Consider the following 19,510-nt stretch of genomic DNA (forward strand, 5'->3'; position numbering starts at 1 on the left):
TTAATGTATATATATATATTAATGTATATATATTAATGTATAAACTCTAGCAAAAATCAACAAGTTTCTTATATTTTTGTTAGTTTACTGTTGTTCAGTAGGTCAAACTTTTGATTAGGGATGCACCGATGCCGGTTTTTCGGTATAGAGTACCGATATTTTTTTTTCCCCGTTACTCGTTGATACTGAATACTGATACTAAAAGTTCTATTAAGGAAGCGGGGCGGTATGTAATGTCTAGCGGACTGGCTTCCTGATTAGTCGGGAAGCCAGCTCCATGCTCCCTGGTGATGAGGGAGCATGGAGCTTGCTTCCCAGCCAATCAGGAAGCCGAACGGTGTGTAATGTGACGAGGGAGCATGAAGCCGGTTTTCCAGCCAATTCAGGAAGACTGGGGGCGATTCATTACCTGCCCCCCAGCTTCCTGATTAGCCGAGAAGCCAGCCCCATGCTTCCTGGTAACGAGAGAGGATTCAGCCGGCTTCCCGGTCAATCGGGAAGCCGGATGCCGTGTACTCGCCGCCCGGCTTCCTGATACCGGAAGTTCGTGTATCGGACTAGGCATCAGTAGCATTTGGGTGAGTACAGGTACTCGTCCAAATACTTGTTATCGGCACCAATACCTGGTATCGGCACCAATACCGATACTTGTATGGGTGCATCCCTACTTTTGATTGTACAGTCATATATTCCATTTTTTTTATAATCTATTAATACATTGTATTTTTCTATTAGGAGCCACAAAAGCCACCCCAGAACCTATTTAAACCTGGACTAAAACTTGAAGCTGTGGACAAGAAAAATCCTTTTTTAATATGTCCAGCTACAGTAGGTGAAGTGAGAGGAGATGAAATCTTTATAACATTTGATGGATGGAGAGGGGCATTTGATTACTGGTGCAGATATGACTCCAGAGACATCTTTCCAGTTGGATGGTGCAGTATAACTGGTGATTCTTTGCAACCTCCTGGAAACTATGGTAAGTCACTTTAAAAAAAAGTTTAACTATATTGCAATAAGGCCTTTGTTAAACTTTTGTGCTTTTGTATTTCTAACTGGTTCCACATTCAATTTACCTTGAAATGATAATTAACTGCATGCAACAAATCGTTGTTTATTAGACATGTGCAGCCGCAAAAAATTTGTTTAGTTTCGTTTCGGATTTCTGAAATCGGGTCCTGTATGTGTTTCGTTTTGGGATTCGGAATTCGGACGAATTTCCGAAATTTGGGGTTTTGCCCGAATGTTCGTACTCGCGTACGTAGCAGAATTGGCACAGTTGACATTTCCGGTTGCTGTGCTCTAGACTTCACTATTAAAGGGACATTAAAATCCTTTTCTTAATTTTTTTGTAAGTTGACGGTGCATGCACAGGAACATGAAGTAATGTTTTGTTTTTATCTTCACATGCTATGAAATCCTCTTTTTGAAGTCATTATCGTAAATTTCTAATTTTGTTTCTGTTAGGACGAAATTCGGACTGAATCCGAAATTCCGGATCCGGAATTTCGGATGAATTCGGACATGGTACATTTCGGAAATTCGGATGATCCGAATCCACGAATTTCCGAAATTTCTTCCGAATTTCGATTCGGAACTAAATGAATCGCACATGTCTATTTTTTTATCCCACCTGACCTTTTAAGTTTTTGTTACCAACAAATCCCAGGTTTTTAAATAAATAACTGTTGCAGTCTAACCATTATTTAGCAATGAAATGTTGACACATAAGTATCTAAGAAACTACAATTATGTCAGAATAGTTCAAACCTTGCATGTCTAGTGCTAAATAAACACCGCTAAGAAATCATATTCTTTGTCTGAGTCTTTCCTTATCTAAAGCTAAGTATACCAGGGTTATATGTGTCTTCACTGTAGGATCTAGAGTTGCAGTTAAATTACACCACATACCCCAAAGTTTCCTAAATTATTAAGACCATATTCCCCAAATGGAGGTGGAACCCATTCTTTGCAAAACCATCACTTTTGCAGCTAAGTTCTTGCCCTCAAGGAGTTTACAATCTAAGAACATGCACACTCCTTGCAGATAGTGTCCTGACCGGGAAACTGGGGACCCACCGTGCTGCAAGGCAGAAGTGTCAACCGCTACGCCATCTGTATCAATCTAAAATGATTGCTGAAATTCCAAATTAATTGGTCAAAGTTGTCATGTTTTATGCATTTATCAAAAACAATACAGCTTCAGCAGGGTGACATATGATTGATGAGTGATAATGAGCTAGTTGGCTATATGGTTACAGCCATGTGATGAAGTTCAATCTATTTGAACAGAAAAACATTATCAGGGTGATTCACAAAAGGGTGAAGAGTTTGGAGAAGGCCAGAGAAGTGAACAATCTAGGACAACATAGCAGATTTGGAAAAGTTCTCTAATTCAGATCACTTTCCAGTACAGCTATGTTGTCCTAGATTGTTCACTTCTCCTGCCTTCTCCAAACTCTTCACCCTTTTGTGAATAACCCTGTAGGTCTTCATTCATGCAGTGCCTACTGATAAAGGTTATATACTTGGGGAAAAAACACAAGACATTTATTTAACAAAAAAAATGTAAATAGCTGTTTTGATGTCCTGTGTGAAAAGTAAGTACATGCTTGGCCTCAGAAGCTGGTATTGCTCACTTTATCAGAAATGACTTTTTCTAGGTGTTTTGCATAATTGTCCACTCCTGTTTGTTTTTTAAACTGTGGGGATGCTAGGATGATTTGGATCCGTCTCATGTTACAATATCCATTTCCTGTTCAACTTCCACTTTGAGATACATGGGACCCCCGTTTTCATCAAGCATTCTTTGATATTATGCAGAATTCATAGTTGACTTGTTGACTGCACATTGCCCAGGCACTGCACTGCATTGACATGCATGCTGGTCTGCTCATTAACTCTGGAAGCACATGCAGCTATGCCCTTATTACAAAGATAGGATGCACTAATTGAACTATTGAGTTTACAATTGATCTAGAAACACTTCCTGGCAGCCTCACCTCTGTCTTGTTCAAAATTCTTCAGCATTGCATTAATATTCATCATACTGTGCTGTTGGGGATTAAATAGGACTGTTATTCATCAAATCTGCCATAATGTAACTAGTCTAGAGTTTTGATTTACAGCCCCATATAAGACAGTGTTCTGTATATTTATTTGTAGCTCTGCTACACGGACATCTGTCATGGCCTGTAATATCTTTCATGTATATTTTCCTGTAGACTTATTTTTAAAATGGTAATTTATCTTTAGTCTCAGTCCTGTGATAGTGAATTATATGATGATGATGGCAAAAACTAACTGTAATGGTGACTCATTCTATAGTAATTGTTAATGTTTTTCTGTTTCACACATAATTGGGCTCTTTCGAAAAACCCCCTCTAGTGGACAATGAAAAGTCAAGAAGCAGATGTTCATAGAACTTTTGCATAAACCTGTTCTGTATTTGGAAATGTCATAAGCATGTATTGGATTTTGCCTTTGATGTTATTGTACACCCTAAAATTCCTGTTATTTAAAAAAATAATATATATATATATATATATATTTTAGGGCTGGTAATGATTACAATTTTCCTGTTCGAAAAAAAAAAAAAACGATCGCAGGGAAAGGTTTAATCTGCTCGATTGAGCAGATTAAACCTTTCCGGTAAAAAGAGAGAGCAGATTAAACCACTCTCGCGGGTGGCCGGGAGAGTTAGGCTGTGTACTCACTGTATACTCCCTCTGATAACTAAGGAAAGGGGGAGGAGTCCAGTGATGTCACGGACATCGACGTCACCGGACTCCACCCACCTTCCCTTCGTTAGCCGACAGAGCCACTTGTGGAAGGGGGAGGAGTCCGGTGACGTCGCGGACATCGACGGAAGACCCGGAAGCCGGCAGAGAGGTGAGTATGGATCAAAAGAACTTTGAGCGATCAAAATAATTTTGATCGATTAAAATAATTAATGATTAATCGAAGTGAACAGGCCAAATATTTTAAATTCCTGTATTAACGCAGGAATACTAATATGTGGCTGTGTGATATAAAGGAGCAAGTCATCTGCATACAATGACATTTTGTGGTGGAACGAGGGCGCTTGGATGCCCTTGATGTCAGGATTGGATCGGATAGCTTGCGCCAGGTGTTCCATCACAATCACGTATAGGAGGGGCGAAAGGGGGCATCCCTGTCTAGTGCCATTCGATATAGAAAAAGGTTGAGAAAGTGAATTATTTACCATAATTCGAGCCATCTGGGATGAGTAAAGGGACATAATCTTGGAGACGATGTTAGGGCCAAGGCCTATTTGGAGCAAAGAGTGATGTAGAAAATGCCAGTCAACCCTATCGAAGGCTTTTTCAGCATCTATAGACAGTAGACAGGAAGGAGTTTTAGACTTTTGAACATGAGAGATTAAGTGGATTGTCTTAGTAGTATTGTCCCTGGCTTCACGGCCAGGAACAAACCCCACCTGTTCAGCGTTAATGATAGAGGGCAGGGAGGGAGAGAGACGCAGGGCAAGAACTTTAGAAAATAATTTGGGGTCCACGTTAAGGAGCGAAATCGGTCTGTAGTTGTTGCACAATGAATGATCTTTGCCCGGTTTGCGGATGACACATATAGTGGCCTCTAGCATAGTGGGGGGAAAGGGGTGTGCCTCGTCTACTGAGTTGAAAGTGCGAGTTAGTATAGGGGCAAGAAGGTCAGCAAATGACTTAAAAAATCGTGGAGAATAGCCATCTGGACCCGGACATTTACCCGGTTTGAGAGAGCGAATGGCCATATCAATTTCCTCAGAAGAGAATGGAGAGTCCATGGCATGTATCATGGAAGAGTCCAAAGAAGGGAGAGCAGTGCATTCAACATAGGCCGCCTTTGATTCCACTGGGTCGCTAAGTGAGGGTGAAGGAAGGGAGGCGGGGAGATTATATAGCGTTGAGTAATAGTGATGGAACTCGTCAGTTATGCCAGTGGTGGTATGAGGAAAGGGATAAACGTATGTGGGGATCTAGGATGTAGGGTCTTGGCGAGATGGTGTCCACATTTATTAGCTGATTCATAGCGCACTTTACAGGCTTTATCCCTGGCAATACGCGAGTGAGCGTCAAACATGGAAAGCGGTTCCCGGCGAGCATTGGACAGCTCTACAAAGGTAGAGGGGGAGAGAGTCGGCTTTGTGCAGGTTCTCCAAAGTAGCTATAGAGGTTAGTCATTCTGTGATCCGCGAAGAACGCACTTTTTTAAGCCTAGAGCCATGCTTAATACAGACACCGCGAATAACACATTTCAGGGCAGCCCATTGAGTTAATGGATGGGTGGAGTCAGAGGCATGATTCAAGACAAAATCACTTATGGTGCATCTGATATCATCGTGACAGACTGAGTCCTGAAGAAGAGTATCGTTGAGGCGCCAGGATAAGGGCGCCCGACTATGAAAGGGGCACCTGCGGTGAAAAAGATGGGGGCGTGATCCGACCAGAGACGCAGACCTATGCGGGCAGAGGGGGAGCTCTCTAAGAGGGATTGGGAGACAAAGAAGTAAAAAAAAAAGGGTGTGGGGGGGGGGGGGAGATCAATAACTTGAAACCACATCGCAGCATCTTCGATTCATAAAGCGGCAGCGACAATCAGCTTGTCTTCTTTAATTTTGAAGAAGTGTACACGGCAAATGACATCTCTAGTGTCCGGTGGATTCTGTCTAGCTCCACAGGAGTATCCTTAGGTTTATTTAGAAGTTGATTGAAGATCACCATCGCAGCAGTTTCAAGATCCTTGGATTCAATTCGTATATTGTTGCGGCGGTTTCTTTTTTCCTGATCATCCTGATTATAGATCAATTGATGTATAAGCACGGTGTGTTCCTGCAGTGTAGTATCATGAAGCGTCACACGGGCGTGCAGATCAGATATGGTCTGTTCAATATCTTCTAATCTAGCACTTAAATCCTTTTTAATGTGACCATTTCTTGTTTGTATGTATGCTCAAGGCGCTGAAAACAGGATTCAATGTCCAGTTTAGTAGACATAGCCTTAATATAAGATTCCATATGCCAGCCCTCTTGTGAACTAAGAGAGGCTTGGGATATACTCCTTGACCCAGTGGACAGAGCCCTTGCATCAGTAGGGGAAGGGGAATGCTGCGGCAGGCACACCTGCCTTTGCTGTGCATCCTCAGAGCCGGCTGGAGAGCATCCAGTCGGCGCCATCTTGGATCCTCGTGGTGCATCAGGCCCAGAGGCTGAGGAGGAAGAATGGCCGAAAAAGCGATCTATGTCCTGCGGAACGGGGCCGCTTTTCGTCTGCCACCGATCCCTGGATTGTTGGCTTCGTGGGGAGAGATTTGCTGCTGCTATTCTGGAGGGTGGCTACTTTTGTTCCCCATGGTCCCTGTGTGTGTTGTAAAGTAGTCGCCACGCCAAGCTCACTCCTGTGATGGATCACACTCTCGTTTAGTTTACTAATTTGTATGGAAATTGTAGTCCATCATGAGGAGAGAGTGGTGGCTACTTTACAACACACAGGGACCATGGGGAACAAAAGTAGCCACCCTCCAGAAGTAGTGCTGCGTAGTGGGGCAGTAGCTTATTTTGAAGTAGTTAACATGGATACAATACTTTTCTGCCTTGGATACAGAATCTGCAGTGTGTTAGTACACTATTTGATTTTGTGTCCTAAGGTATAAACTGCAGCTACCTACAGCAGGAGCATTATTTTGTATGTATCCTATTGACAAGCATAGGGCTGGCCTACACAGGTGACTTTGTGTATTTGCATGTTGAGCTGCTTTTAATTCCTGGTTAACAGATTTAGGGCCTGTGTCCATGGGCTTTTCATCGCGTTAGGTTTTGCATTCCCATACCATTCCTTGGGACTGCAAAACCTACTTGGAACAGGTCAAATGCAGGTCTTAAGGAGGTCAACTACAGGTCACATGCACCTGTCAGTTAATTCTGAATGATCTCAGAAGCATCTTGATGTCACTGACAAGCCCAAAGCCTGTCGACAGACCCTAAATGCTTGTGCATGAGTTTGTGGAAACGTGCAGCAAACACCGTTTGCTGTAAGGAATTGTCTTATACGCCGATCAGCCATAAAATTATGACCACTGAAAGGTGAAGTGAAGAATAACATTGATATCTCATTACAATGGTACCTTGAAGTGAGTGGGATATATTAGGCAGCAAGTGAACATTGTGTCTCTGAAATTGATGTGTTGGAAGAAGAAAACATGGGCAAGCATAAGGATTTCAGCGACTTTGACTAGGGACAAATTGTAATGGCTAGACAACTGGGTCAGAGCAACTCCAAAACTGCAGCTCTTGTGGGATGTTACCGGTCTGCAGTGGTCAGGACATACCAAAAGTGGTCCAAAGAAGAAAAACGGATGAACTGGTGACCGGGTCATGAACAGTCAAGGCTCATTAATGCACATGGGGAGTGAAGCCTGGCCCATGTAGTCTGATCCAATAGAAGAGTTACTGTAGCTCAGATTGCTGATAAAGGTAATGCTGGTTCCCATAGAAAGATGTCTGAACACACAGTGCATCACAGTTTGTTGCGAATGAGGCTGTATAGGCGCAGGCTGGTCAGGGCGCCCATGCTGACCTCTTTCTACTGCCAAAAGTGCCTACAATGGGCACATAAGCATCGGGACTGGACCATGGAACAATAGAAAAAGGTGGCCTTGTCTGATGAATCACATTTTCTTTTACATCATGTGGATGGCTGGGTGCATGTGTGTCACTTACCTGGGGAAGAGATGGCACCAGGATGTACTTTTGTAAGGAGGTAAACCAGCAGAGACAGTGTGATGCTTTGAGCAATGTTTTGCTGCGAAACCTTGGGTCCTGCCAATCATGTGGATGTTACATTCACATGTACCGCCTACCTAAACATTATTGCTGACCAAACACGTTTTTATGGAAACGGTATTCCCTGATGGCAGTGGCCTCTTTCAGAACGCTGAAAAAATGGTTCAAGAATGGTTTGAGGAACAAAATAATGAGTTTGAGGTGTTGACTTGGCCTCCAAATTCTCCAGATCTCAATCTGATTGAGCATCTGTGGGAATCTTCATTCATTTATCCTGGATCGAATGTGACAATCTAATGAGATACTGAACGACATTCATCAAGTCTCTGATGGCATTATTGAATGTTTGTCGCTTGTAGCAAAACGCCCGTCATTTTTTAAATTTATTATTATAATTATTATGAGGGCCAAAATTGAATGAAATTATTTTTGTTTCTTCTTTAAATGTTTTATTTTCCTTGTTCTCTAGTTGTCCCCAAACCGCTAGATGTGTGCATCCATAGCTTGTTTTAGCTTTTCACCTAGGGAGGGCTGTTTCAATTGCAACATCTGTAATTCCATTATAGTGGGTGATTCATTCATACATCCCCATATGGGTAAGAAGTATGTGGTCCCCTGATACTACATTTGCAACATTGATCATTGCATATGCATCTTAAAGTGTCCCTGTTCTCTTGTATACATAGGAAAGACAATTAACACATTTAAAAAGAGTATCAAAAGCATAGAAGTGACATGAAGTTGGCCATAGAACAGAAACGCCATGGAAGGGAGATAGACCCCAATAAACCAGTAGCCATTCACTATGCCAAACATAACCATCAGGTACACGAATTACAGGCAATGGTAATAGAACAAATACCAAAACCATCTCGGGGCAGTAACCACAATACCGTATTGCCACGCAGAGAAACATACATTTTAGATACACACACACTCCTGACATGATGCATCCCAAGGGTCTTAGCCTACACATGCTTCCTTATGGACTGATGCACTATTCCCTCATTTGTACTCTATCTGATAGTACGGTTACTCATAGACAGTAATAGTGGTTTCCAACAACTGATCACCAATCCAGTAACTCTGCTATGAGCAGGTCTTTCACATAATGCAGGCATCCTCGTCCTCTCCACCCCCCCACACTGGTTCGCTTTTTTATTTTCTATTTCTCGTTGTCCCTTTTATAAAGGTTTGCCAATGTGTGCTGTGCTGTTCGGGACACTATATTTATATTCTTCAGCTTCCCCCCTCAATACGTGCCATAGCGACAGAGCGGCCGCGGCTGACAGCTTTGTATCGCCGCTCCAACCGCTACTTCACAATGGAGAGATGTCGGAGGCGGCTCTTTAGCCTCCAGCGCATGGATAGTCTAAGCCAGAATCCCGTCCGGGATCGTAAATAACTGCCCCGCCCCGCTCTCCATGCTACGATGGTTTCCATGGCAACTGGGGACGCTGCCGACTCCGTAGTGACATCTAAATAATCCCCTTTTTTAAATCTAAAAAGCACAGGAATCTGTGACAATTTTACTAATTCACTGACACTGCACTAATCCTTATTCATTTATACTATTCTATAAAGTGGATTATTTGAATTTTGGCGGGAATGACGTCATTATGATGTAATGGGATGTTTCTTCATGCACCTGGGCTGATGTGCATATATACTTGGTGTTCACTCATGTATTTTGATGAAGGGTCATTGCCAGGTCCTGAAATGTTAGCCTTTGATGACAGCCTTTTGTAGCAACAGCCTTTGGTAGCAACATTAGCGATAAACTGTTTAAAATTAACTCCGTTACAAAAACTAGAGGTCATCACCTAAAATTGGTGGGAAAAAAATTCCAGCACAAGGGGCGAAAGGGGTTCTTCACAGTAAGATCAGTTAGGGTCTGGAACTCACTGCCACAGGCGGTGATTTCAGCAAATAATGTGGAATTGTTCAAGAAACTTTTGGACGATTTCTTAAGGGACCGTAATATACAGGGGTACGGGTACTCCTAGAATGAGATCCTAATAGGTTGGACTTGATGGACTAATGTCTTTATTCAACCTCAAATACTATGATTGGACATTTCACAAATGTATCGATGAAATATTGATATTTGAATTTTCTTTTTGTGTGTGCCGGTGAACTTCTGCGATTACTGCATCCGTAGATGTACACAGCTTACGGCAAGCCACGCCCCCACCACTCTCACTGCTACACTCACTTTGACTGCAGAAGGCGCCTATGACTCCTCTGCCCTCAATACCCTCCCTCAGGACCAGGAAGTTCAGGGGAAAGTAGAGTATTTTCCTGGTTCCTGCGATCGGTTGCCTCGGCTGCTGGGAAGTGTGCGTGGGGTCAGGGGTTACAGGGAGGTACTTGGTTGTTATTTTACCTTTTAGGCTGGGTTCACAACTTTTTCCCAGTTTTTTTTGCTAAAATTAGGTACCTCGGCTTATATTCGGGACGTCTTATACTCGAGTATATACGGTACACATTTTCAAGTGTTTGCAATTGAGTCTATGGGGCCAAAACGAGCTGTAATATGCCAAATAAAAAAGCTCATTTACTTTTTCCAGTAACAGGCGTTTTGCTTATTGCTAAAGCTCACATGTGAACAGGGCCATAGAAATGAAAGGGATTTTTTGGGGCAGAAAAAGTGCTACAAAACGTTCAGTGTGAACCAGAACTAATGCAGAGAATGCATTAAGGTAAAAACACCTAACCTTTTCTAATACTTTAGGTGGAAGTACAATATATTTCCATGTTACAAAAATGCTATATAGAAAGAAGCAGGTAAAAATTTCAAGTTTTGTGTTAAGAGGAACAAAAATATTACAAGCTGTTTTTTTATTTTTGTTTGTCTATGCTTCCTATAACAATGGCAGCTGTACCTTTTTTGTAATGCTAGCAGTCTTTTTTTTTTTTTTTTTTTTAATAAAATCATTGAATGACTACACAGTGACCAGCAAGAGACCTTGTTGACTTTTAGGCTCCTTTCACAATTGCAAATAGGGCTGATCGAGTGAGTCTCATGAATTCCTTCATAAGACTTGTGTGATCAGCTGCAGGCGAGAGGCGCTGTACAATAAAAGACAGCTGCCACTGCCCGCGGCTGTTCGCATGTAATCGTACATGCTGCCGTTACCTCTGGATGATCGCACCTGGGCACAGACAGCATTTGCAAATGTCTTGGGAGGGAAGACGATGTCCAAAACAATGACAGCTGCCACTGCCTGGAGGAATTTATGAGACACGTGTGATCAGCGCCATTCGCAAGTGTGCATGAGGCCTTAATGTAATGCAAGCCCTGTACTTTACGTTGGAGGTATCTGTCAGTTGAATTAGAAGCAAATATATAAAATACTTAATCCAGTGATCGGTTAGTTCAAAAAATATTTTTTACTTTTGTGTATCTAAACACAAATATAAAAATGGGATATATTGCAGTTTGGACCGAAGATGAGCTTGTTCTTTCAGTTGAACTTGCAGGAAGTTACAAGGGCACTGCATTTCTGACAGGATAAACTGGTATTTTCTGTACCTGCTGAAAATAAGAAAACATACATTTATCACATCTAAGAACTAGTAAGCTGCAATATGATACATTTCTGTTCTGTAGTCCACAGCTAGAATTGGGCTGGACTGATAAATGTAACTGATAAGTGCAGAGCCGTTCTGGCAGGATCAACAATTATTATTGTGAGCTTTAAAAAAAAAATACATTGTTTTGTTGTATCTGTTTACTATTAGACCAATTTACTATAGTTTGGGAATGCTCTGTGGTAAATGGATTTTTGAACAAATTAAAAGATATTTCCTTTTAAACTAACTAGCATTTAACTAGCAACCCTTCTTCACCTCACACCTCTACCAGTAAAACTCCATGGTTCTCCGTTCCTTTTTACAACCCAATACACCTCTCTGGATGTTGTCCAGTGTATTTATCTGTTTTCCCCCACCCCTCTTCTTTTTCTCTTCTTCCTCTGCGCTGTGCTCTTGCCCTATCCTTTCACTCATTTTCTTTCTGCTGCTTCTTCTTCCTCCAACTCCTTTTACTTTTCTTCCATATGACTATGCCCTTCTTTGAGACCTAGTGGAGGGCCTTCCCAGTGCAGGTCCTGTCAACTTAATGTACTGTATGTGGATACTGGTGTTTGCATGTAAATTCCATAAATAGTGCACCACACAATGCAAAGACCAAACTGGCCTCTTCCTAATTTTGCCAGACATATTTCTCCATGGGACGTTCTAAAGATGATCAAAGGGAAAACACACGCCCAAACCTGTATTGGAATTTTTTTTTTTTAACAGTTCCAAATCCGCTAATACCACTGATACAGTAGTTGGGGTGCTGTTTATACATCTTAAGTGTTTTTGGATCTACTTTGTAATTCTTATAAATTTAAAAAAAATAAATTGAATTCATAGCCCAAAATGTGTGTCTGTGCCCCTCTTGGGATTCCTGGGCTCTCCTTCTGGGAGCATGAGACTACAATAAATATTGTCATGATGGTGAGCAGGAGCAGATGGAGGGACATTTGTTCCTGGATCTGCTCTGCAATGAATGAACCTGGAAGTGCTTAGCTCTGGGCACTTCTAGGTTTAGAGATGCCCGATCTTGGTTGTTGGTGCAGCCAGTTAATAAGCTAATCAGCTTCAGCACAGGGCAGGGGAGACATGTGGGTTCTAACAGACCCCTAATATCTAATTAAAGAGGACTATTCATAGGCCCAGTGCTATCACATAAGGGGCTTTTCAACCCTCTTGTGATAGCAATAAAGTTAAATTAAAATAATGTAAAAAGATTTAAATGTTACCAAATTAAATACAAAATATCAACGCTCCCCCAGGCGCACTCTTATAAGAGCAAAAAACGCATGCGCAAATGACTATTGCACAGCACATAAGTATCTGATGATACAATCATGTCACTGTCTTACTCAGACTTTAATTTTTGTATATTATATATAAACTGATAATCCTGTAAAGGTTTTTAAAGTGCTGTCTATGAACAATTTTGGGTTTGATACAGTAGTGATAAAAACTGTGCAACATAAATTTTTTCATACTACCATCTTTTTATTCTGCAGGGCCTCTCTTTTCAGAAAATATATAATTGGGTGTATAGAGTAACTTTCAAGCCAAAAGTGTGGATTTAACGTGTACAAAACAACAAAAAAAGGTCAGACAGTGATAGGGTTAAATACATGGCTTTGCTGTAGTACTTGCAAGAATTCTTTTCAGTAAAATACTTGAGAAAAAACATGCTTCAAAATTTAACTTGGGTGACCCAGAGCTGTTTGTTGGCTTGGCTGTTATTTGACATCCCATGAATTCTCTGTAGCAATCAGCATTTCTAAAATGAACTGAGACTCCTCAGTGGGGCTGTAACAAGCTGTATGGTTGTGATGGAATTTGTGTTTTGTGACTTGTGATCAATTTGTACAACTTTCTATGGCTGCTAAGTAGATTGTAGTTGAATCTATGGTAGGCCTGATCTATGAGGTCTTTTCTGTAAACCAATATGCATAAGAAGTTTTTCACACAAGTCATTTATTTTCAAATTCAACGTTCCTTTTTTTGCTTCCATTTTATATACCTCTTGTTCTAGTTTTAGCTCATAAAAATAAGTTATCTTCTTTTCAAAGACGCATGCTTTGATGAATAAAAGTTTGAGATTATCTGCTCCAGATAAATGCTATAAGTCTTGTAGTCAATATGGGCCTGTTTACACCTATGCAGTTTTTTAAAATGTATTTTCCAGTGAAATAAACGGAAACCCATAAAACACATGCGTCTTTTGATGCACATTGGGCATCAGTACCTGTTGACATCTAATACAAAGTGCATTGCAACTGTAAACAACGTTGCATGCTCACATGCCTTTTGATGCATTTGCATTGATTTCAATGGAAAAAACATCAGGTAGAAAAATGCATAGGTATGAATAGGCACTAAGACCAGTGTCACACGTTTGCACACATTAGCGCGATGTGGTGCCATTCAGAACATGCAGATGAATTTTGGATTGTTACAGATGCACAGATGCCCCTTTGTGAATATGTGATATGCACATACAGGGCAAAACAACAAGTTCACTAAACTGTCACTCTCCTCAGAAGTGCATGCCTTCTTTTTTTCACTGCTACTCCATTCAACAACATGGAGCAACTTACACAGGGGGCTTAGGACTCTTACCCCCACCACCACCACGTGATCGCTCCTGAGCAGCCAGTCAGAAAGCACCGGTTCCTTCAAATTTAAGGAAGGAAATTGAGCCTCATTCTGCCAAAAACATGGATATATCAGTTGTTTTTGCTTTTGGTGGTATGGGCACAGATTAGCAAACAGGTGAGGTGATACGGGCACAGGGTAGCAAAAAGGTGAGGTGGTATTGGCACAGGGTAGCAAAAAGAATGTGAGTCACTAGGTAATACCCAGGTTTAACTTTTCTAATGTGACTTGCTACTGTTTACGAGCTTGCTGCACCATTTTTTAATTTGTGATTTACAATAAAAAGATTGATTTTCCTTTGTCAGCTATTTGTATTTCACTTACAAGTCACAGATAAGGTATCTAAAGATTTTAGATGAAAGATTATATACTGGACGTGTTGAAAACTTCATCTGTTTGCTATTGGTTCCCATGTGTTAGCTGACATTAGAGCAGCCTGCCTGTGCCTTCCCTTAGCTCTGCAAAGAGATAAACATGTATGCCTGGCTGAGCCATGTGTACGTTTTTGGAGCAGTCTGAAGAAAGTGTTGCCTAAGGGTAGTCAGATGATGCATGCATGTCTGACTGCCTTCCTATGCTTATGGGCATGATTACTCTCTTTCAAAAAGGCTTAGTTACATATAGAGATGGGAAGGGCTGGGGGAAAAAAACAGAAAAATTGGGAAACAACTTTTTTTCTCAGAAACATTGAAGTAAAAAAAAAGTGTGGAATATGTTCTTTTACAATGATAAACATTATACTGTGATGGTGGAAAACATTATTAGGAATCATTTCAAGGTTATAAAGATAAACTAATTTGTCAGACAAATGTACCCTCTTACCTTTCAATGAAGACCTGAGAGGACAGAAACTACATCTACTATCATACCAACAATCACCCAATTATAGGAAGTACAAGATAGAGCCCACAAGCTAATTAAACTGGAGCCTTTCCTCTGCAGTGCCCCTAGTGGCAGACATGCATATTTCAGTTTGAGGACTGCATTGAGAAATACAGTGTTACTTGAATTGTATTCTAGGATTTGCTTGTCTTCAGCTGAGAGAATGTGCAATCATTTAAGAATTTACATAAAGTCTGAGAAATCTTTCATTAAGGACTTCATGTTACATAGTTTGAATACTGTGTCAAATATATATTATTTATCTATAGTCTGCTCAGTCAATTGTTTTTTTTTCCTCCTCAGTAAAATGGTGAGACCAACATCTAGAGTTTGGAAACATTTCTGCTGAGAGCAAAGCTGCAATTTGCAAATACTGTATGTTCTTGCTTGTATTGTTGCTTTTGAGAGAAAGGGGGTGGTTACCTGTTCTCGTGTATAGTTAAAATGTTTTTAACATATATATATTTTAATGTACAAAATGTTTAGTGGTGATGGCAACATCGGCAATAAACGTTTTAAGTCAACTACCTAACAAGGACTACAAACTGGTGAAGAAAAGCTTTAATCACACAGAGCGTAGGGGCTTCTTAGGCCCCATTCACATTGAGCGATTTGCAAATTGCGCGTTTGTCGCGCGATTTGCATTTTGCGCGATATCGCGCAAATGCTTGCATTGAGCAAGCTAGAATCGCGGTAAAATCCGCTCCAAAAAGGGTCCTGCTGTAGCGACGCACGACCTGCGACAGCTACAGACAGAGCCCCATAGGATTGCATTGGAGAGTGATATCGCGCGGTCAATAGCCGCGATATCGCGGGGATTACTGCGCGATAAATCGCTCAGTGTGAACGGGGCCTTAGAGTGGTTACATTTTGGAACTCGCTGCCACAAGCAGTGGTATCCGCTGAGAGTATTGAATCATTCAAAAATCATTTAGGTGACCGTAACATACAGGGGTACAGGTACTCTTAAAACCTAGGACCACACAGGGACACACACACACACACACACACACACACACACACACACACACACACACACACACCTACACATAAGGTTGAACTCGATGGACCTGTGTCTTTATTCAACCTCAAATACTATGTAACTATATACAGTCCTTTTTTATTCCATTTGTAATAAAAAATACAATTTTAAAAAGCAATTTTAGTTTATTTACTGAATAAGCTGTCCTATTATTTCAAGCAGAATACTTTTATATACACTGCATTTCACATTCCTAGTGTAACAAAATAACTTTCTATTTGTAAAAATACTCCACACTGATTTTATTTTTACATTTTTCAGACAATTTCAATTTTTGCCGGGAAAAAAACGTTTTTTATCCTCATGGCTTCAAAATTTCCGGAAAATGTTATATCTCTAGTTACATAGGGCATAGAGAGACCATTTTTAACTGATCACTAGGCTGGTCAATCACTGCATTAAGAGAGAAAAGACATTGAGACAGCAACTATTTTGTATGTGTTCTCAAAAGGGCACATGGTAAAATTCACTGAATCAAGTTCTTATTGCTACATTTTTGATTTATCAGAACTTACTATTTATTATACAACGGCAATATTGTAATAAGGAAGAAGAAGTAGGAGAGGCTTCATGGAATTTTGGAATGACATGTAGCACATATTCTAGTACCTTTTTTATGTAAAAAATCTTGCTCTATGCCCAGCCATACATTGTGTGATCCTCACTTTGTCAGACAAGAGCGTGGTAATTCGAAATAATGTATGTGGTGTTATGCCTTGTAGCAGAGTAGGTTTAATCTGCTGTCTCTTTCCATTAAGCATGTATTGCTGTATACGCAGTGAGAAAAAGAGCCATCTCTTGGCGATATAGGACTGAGATAATGCCATGCATTGTGGAGTGACAGGCAAATATTTAACTCTTTTACAACCACAGTAGCAAGGTACTCTGGAAACCTTTTTTCTTTGAGTCCCAACTTTCCTCTCTCCATGTACAACAGCAAACAATACCGATATTTGTATTACTTTGTTTTGTGGCCAGAAAACCGCATTTTCATTCTCACTGATATCACTGCTTGTCCCGGTACAGTCCGGAGGCCAGGAGGAGGGGTCTGTGAGACGATCTTCATCTTTTATCATGTCCCATTGATGTAGGCACACTTTTTAGGACTGGATTTCCCATGAGCCCTTGGGAGAGTATGTGGGAAATAAACCAGGGTAGTCCACAGATCAAATCCACCCACTCCCAAGCGGAGTTTACTTAAAGCGATACTAAATTCAGGAGTTAAACACTAGAATGCATTTAATCATCTTGCCTATTAGCAAGTATATATCCTATTTGTGTATCACTCAGCTGTAGATCCTGAAATCATCTCTGAATTGGTGCTGTCGCTGCCCTTCTGGAGGGTGGCTACTGTTTCCCATGGTCCTGTGTGTGTGTGTGTGTGTTGTAAAGTAGCCACCGCTCCGAGCTCACTCCTGTGATGGACAACAATCTCACACGGGGACCATGGGGAACAAAAGTAGCCACCCTCCCGAAGGAAGGACAGTGTCAGCACTAATTCAGAGATGATTTGAGGATCTACAGCCCAATGATACACACATAAGATACATTTTTGTTAATAGTTAAGGTGCTTGAATGTATTTTTAAGATTCCATTCTTGAGTCACACCCCAGCACTACCTTGCTCAGACTTTGAGGGGGGGAGTAATCCGTGTTAATATTTCCTCTTCACTCAGTTTGACATGTTCGTACTAGTAATTATATACATTTGACGTGTTTACTTTATAGCTCATCCAGTGGGTGGGGGGAATTTATCAAGCAGGATGCAAACAAAGTCAGGGGCTTGTCTAGTGTAAAAGGAAAGGATTTGTACCAATTTTTGTGTGTTTGGGATCCCTGTGCTGGCCTGCCCATTTGACTGTGATAGTTTTGTAAACATCTAAGACAGATTTATCATTCTTCTTGTGACAGATTCCCTGCTTACAATACAGCACCTTAGTCATTGATGAGAGATGTGTTTTAGCCCAGTGCTACTTTGGGGGGCCACTTGTGAATTGAGCTGTTATCTGTAAATCTGTCTCATGAAACAATTGCTGCTTCTATTTTCCCTGGTTTGCTGTGTGGCAAAATACATTCTAAAGGGAATAGTAAGCAATCTTGTTCAAATATATATATATATACACAGTGGGGCAAAAAAGTATTTAGTCAGCCACCAATTGTGCAACTTCTCCCACTTAAAAATGGTGAGAAAAATAATAAAGCAGGTAAATGAAGCAATGATTACAACATTCATTGGTGGTGTGTTGTTAGTCAACAATTCTCCTCATAAGAAATCTTTTGCTCTTGTAAATACACAAATTATCATTAATATCCTGTATAACAAATGTATTTCATTGAAGCATTCTTTTCCTGGACTCGCATTAGCTGTGCTTTGTACTGAAAACAGATGTCGATGTCCACTGATCAGCAGTTTATTTTTTAACTCAGGTTGTTTTTTTGTATCAAGTCCTTTAGGATCTTTTTAAATGGTTTCTTTCAGAACTGGACTGATGTTTTTTTTTGTCCTCTCAATACATTTGTGTTGGCTGTTATATGCAATCCCCCTTTCTCACCCTCCCGTCTTGATCTCTTTCCAGATCCGCTGACCCAACACAACCCTTGCTCTACCTCCCAGAGCTGGGGTGAAGGCAGCCAGAGCATGTGAGGGATGATTACTGTCACTACAGATAGCAGACAATATAAGATTACTTTAGCAGTTTCCCTTCCTCCTGTGTTTTTTTTTTTCTTCTTTCATTCACTCTCCTTTCTTCCTTCTTCCCTCCCCCCACTACCGGCTTTCTCCTCTCTCACCCCTCCCAGCATGTACCAAATGCAAATCTCTCAGTGCCCATTCGCCTGGATGTTTCAGGGCTGCACCCGGCAGCAGGGGGCTTTGTTTTACTCTTGAGTCTGTTTTGGTCCTAGTGTAACTGAGCAGTGCTGACTCTCAGGACCCCTTAATAGGCAGAATTATACACGTTATTTAAAGGTAGGCAGCCTAAACCAAAAGGTAGCCTGTATTCTGTATAGATTTCCATATGTGTTACATATGTCTGTGTGATATGTTTTCATCTTTTATGTGTTTTTATTGATGGGTTGGTTTGATATGTACTGTTTGGAAAGTAATTTTCTTTAATGGAGATCAGTGGATAATTTGTGTGCTTAGTATAAGTATATTTGTGTGAGTATGTATATGTGTGTGTGTGTATATGCACATAATGTTTGTGTGTATATGTGTGTAGAGATATATATATATAGTAGTCTCTGAGTCTTACTGATGCTTTGAGCCAATTATACACACACATATCATTTCCTGACATGTCACTGTATGCATGTTTACAGTTTTCGAAAGCCCATGGCTTTGTTAGATTATTAATACCTCTGCAAAAGAAACAAAAATACTTGCGTGTTTTTCAACATACTGATAACGCATTTATTCTTCTAGCACTGTACAATGCTTTACTTTATGGCTTCCTATAGTTTGTGTAGTTGCAGTTATAACACAATCATTAACAAATAATTGTATTTTCTAGTAATCGTCCTGATTGTCTTTTTTTTTTTTTTTGTGTGCTAGGTTTTTAT

General features: G+C 40.7%; 1 protein-coding gene across 1 annotated transcript in view; it reads left to right on the forward strand.

Moving 5' to 3' along the window:
• Positions 1–19,510, forward strand: part of SCML2 (sex comb on midleg-like 2 (Drosophila)) — a 60,321-nt gene that overhangs the window by 17,161 nt on the left and 23,650 nt on the right. Inside the window, exon 5 of the mRNA XM_018561713.1 lies at positions 736–979. Within this exon, the coding sequence (XP_018417215.1) occupies positions 736–979 (244 nt within the window). The remainder of the gene's footprint in view (positions 1–735; positions 980–19,510) is intronic.

Source organism: Nanorana parkeri, unplaced genomic scaffold, assembly GCF_000935625.1.
Source record: "Nanorana parkeri isolate BGI_ZX_2015 unplaced genomic scaffold, ASM93562v1 scaffold539, whole genome shotgun sequence".
Lineage (NCBI taxonomy): Eukaryota > Metazoa > Chordata > Amphibia > Anura > Dicroglossidae > Nanorana > Nanorana parkeri.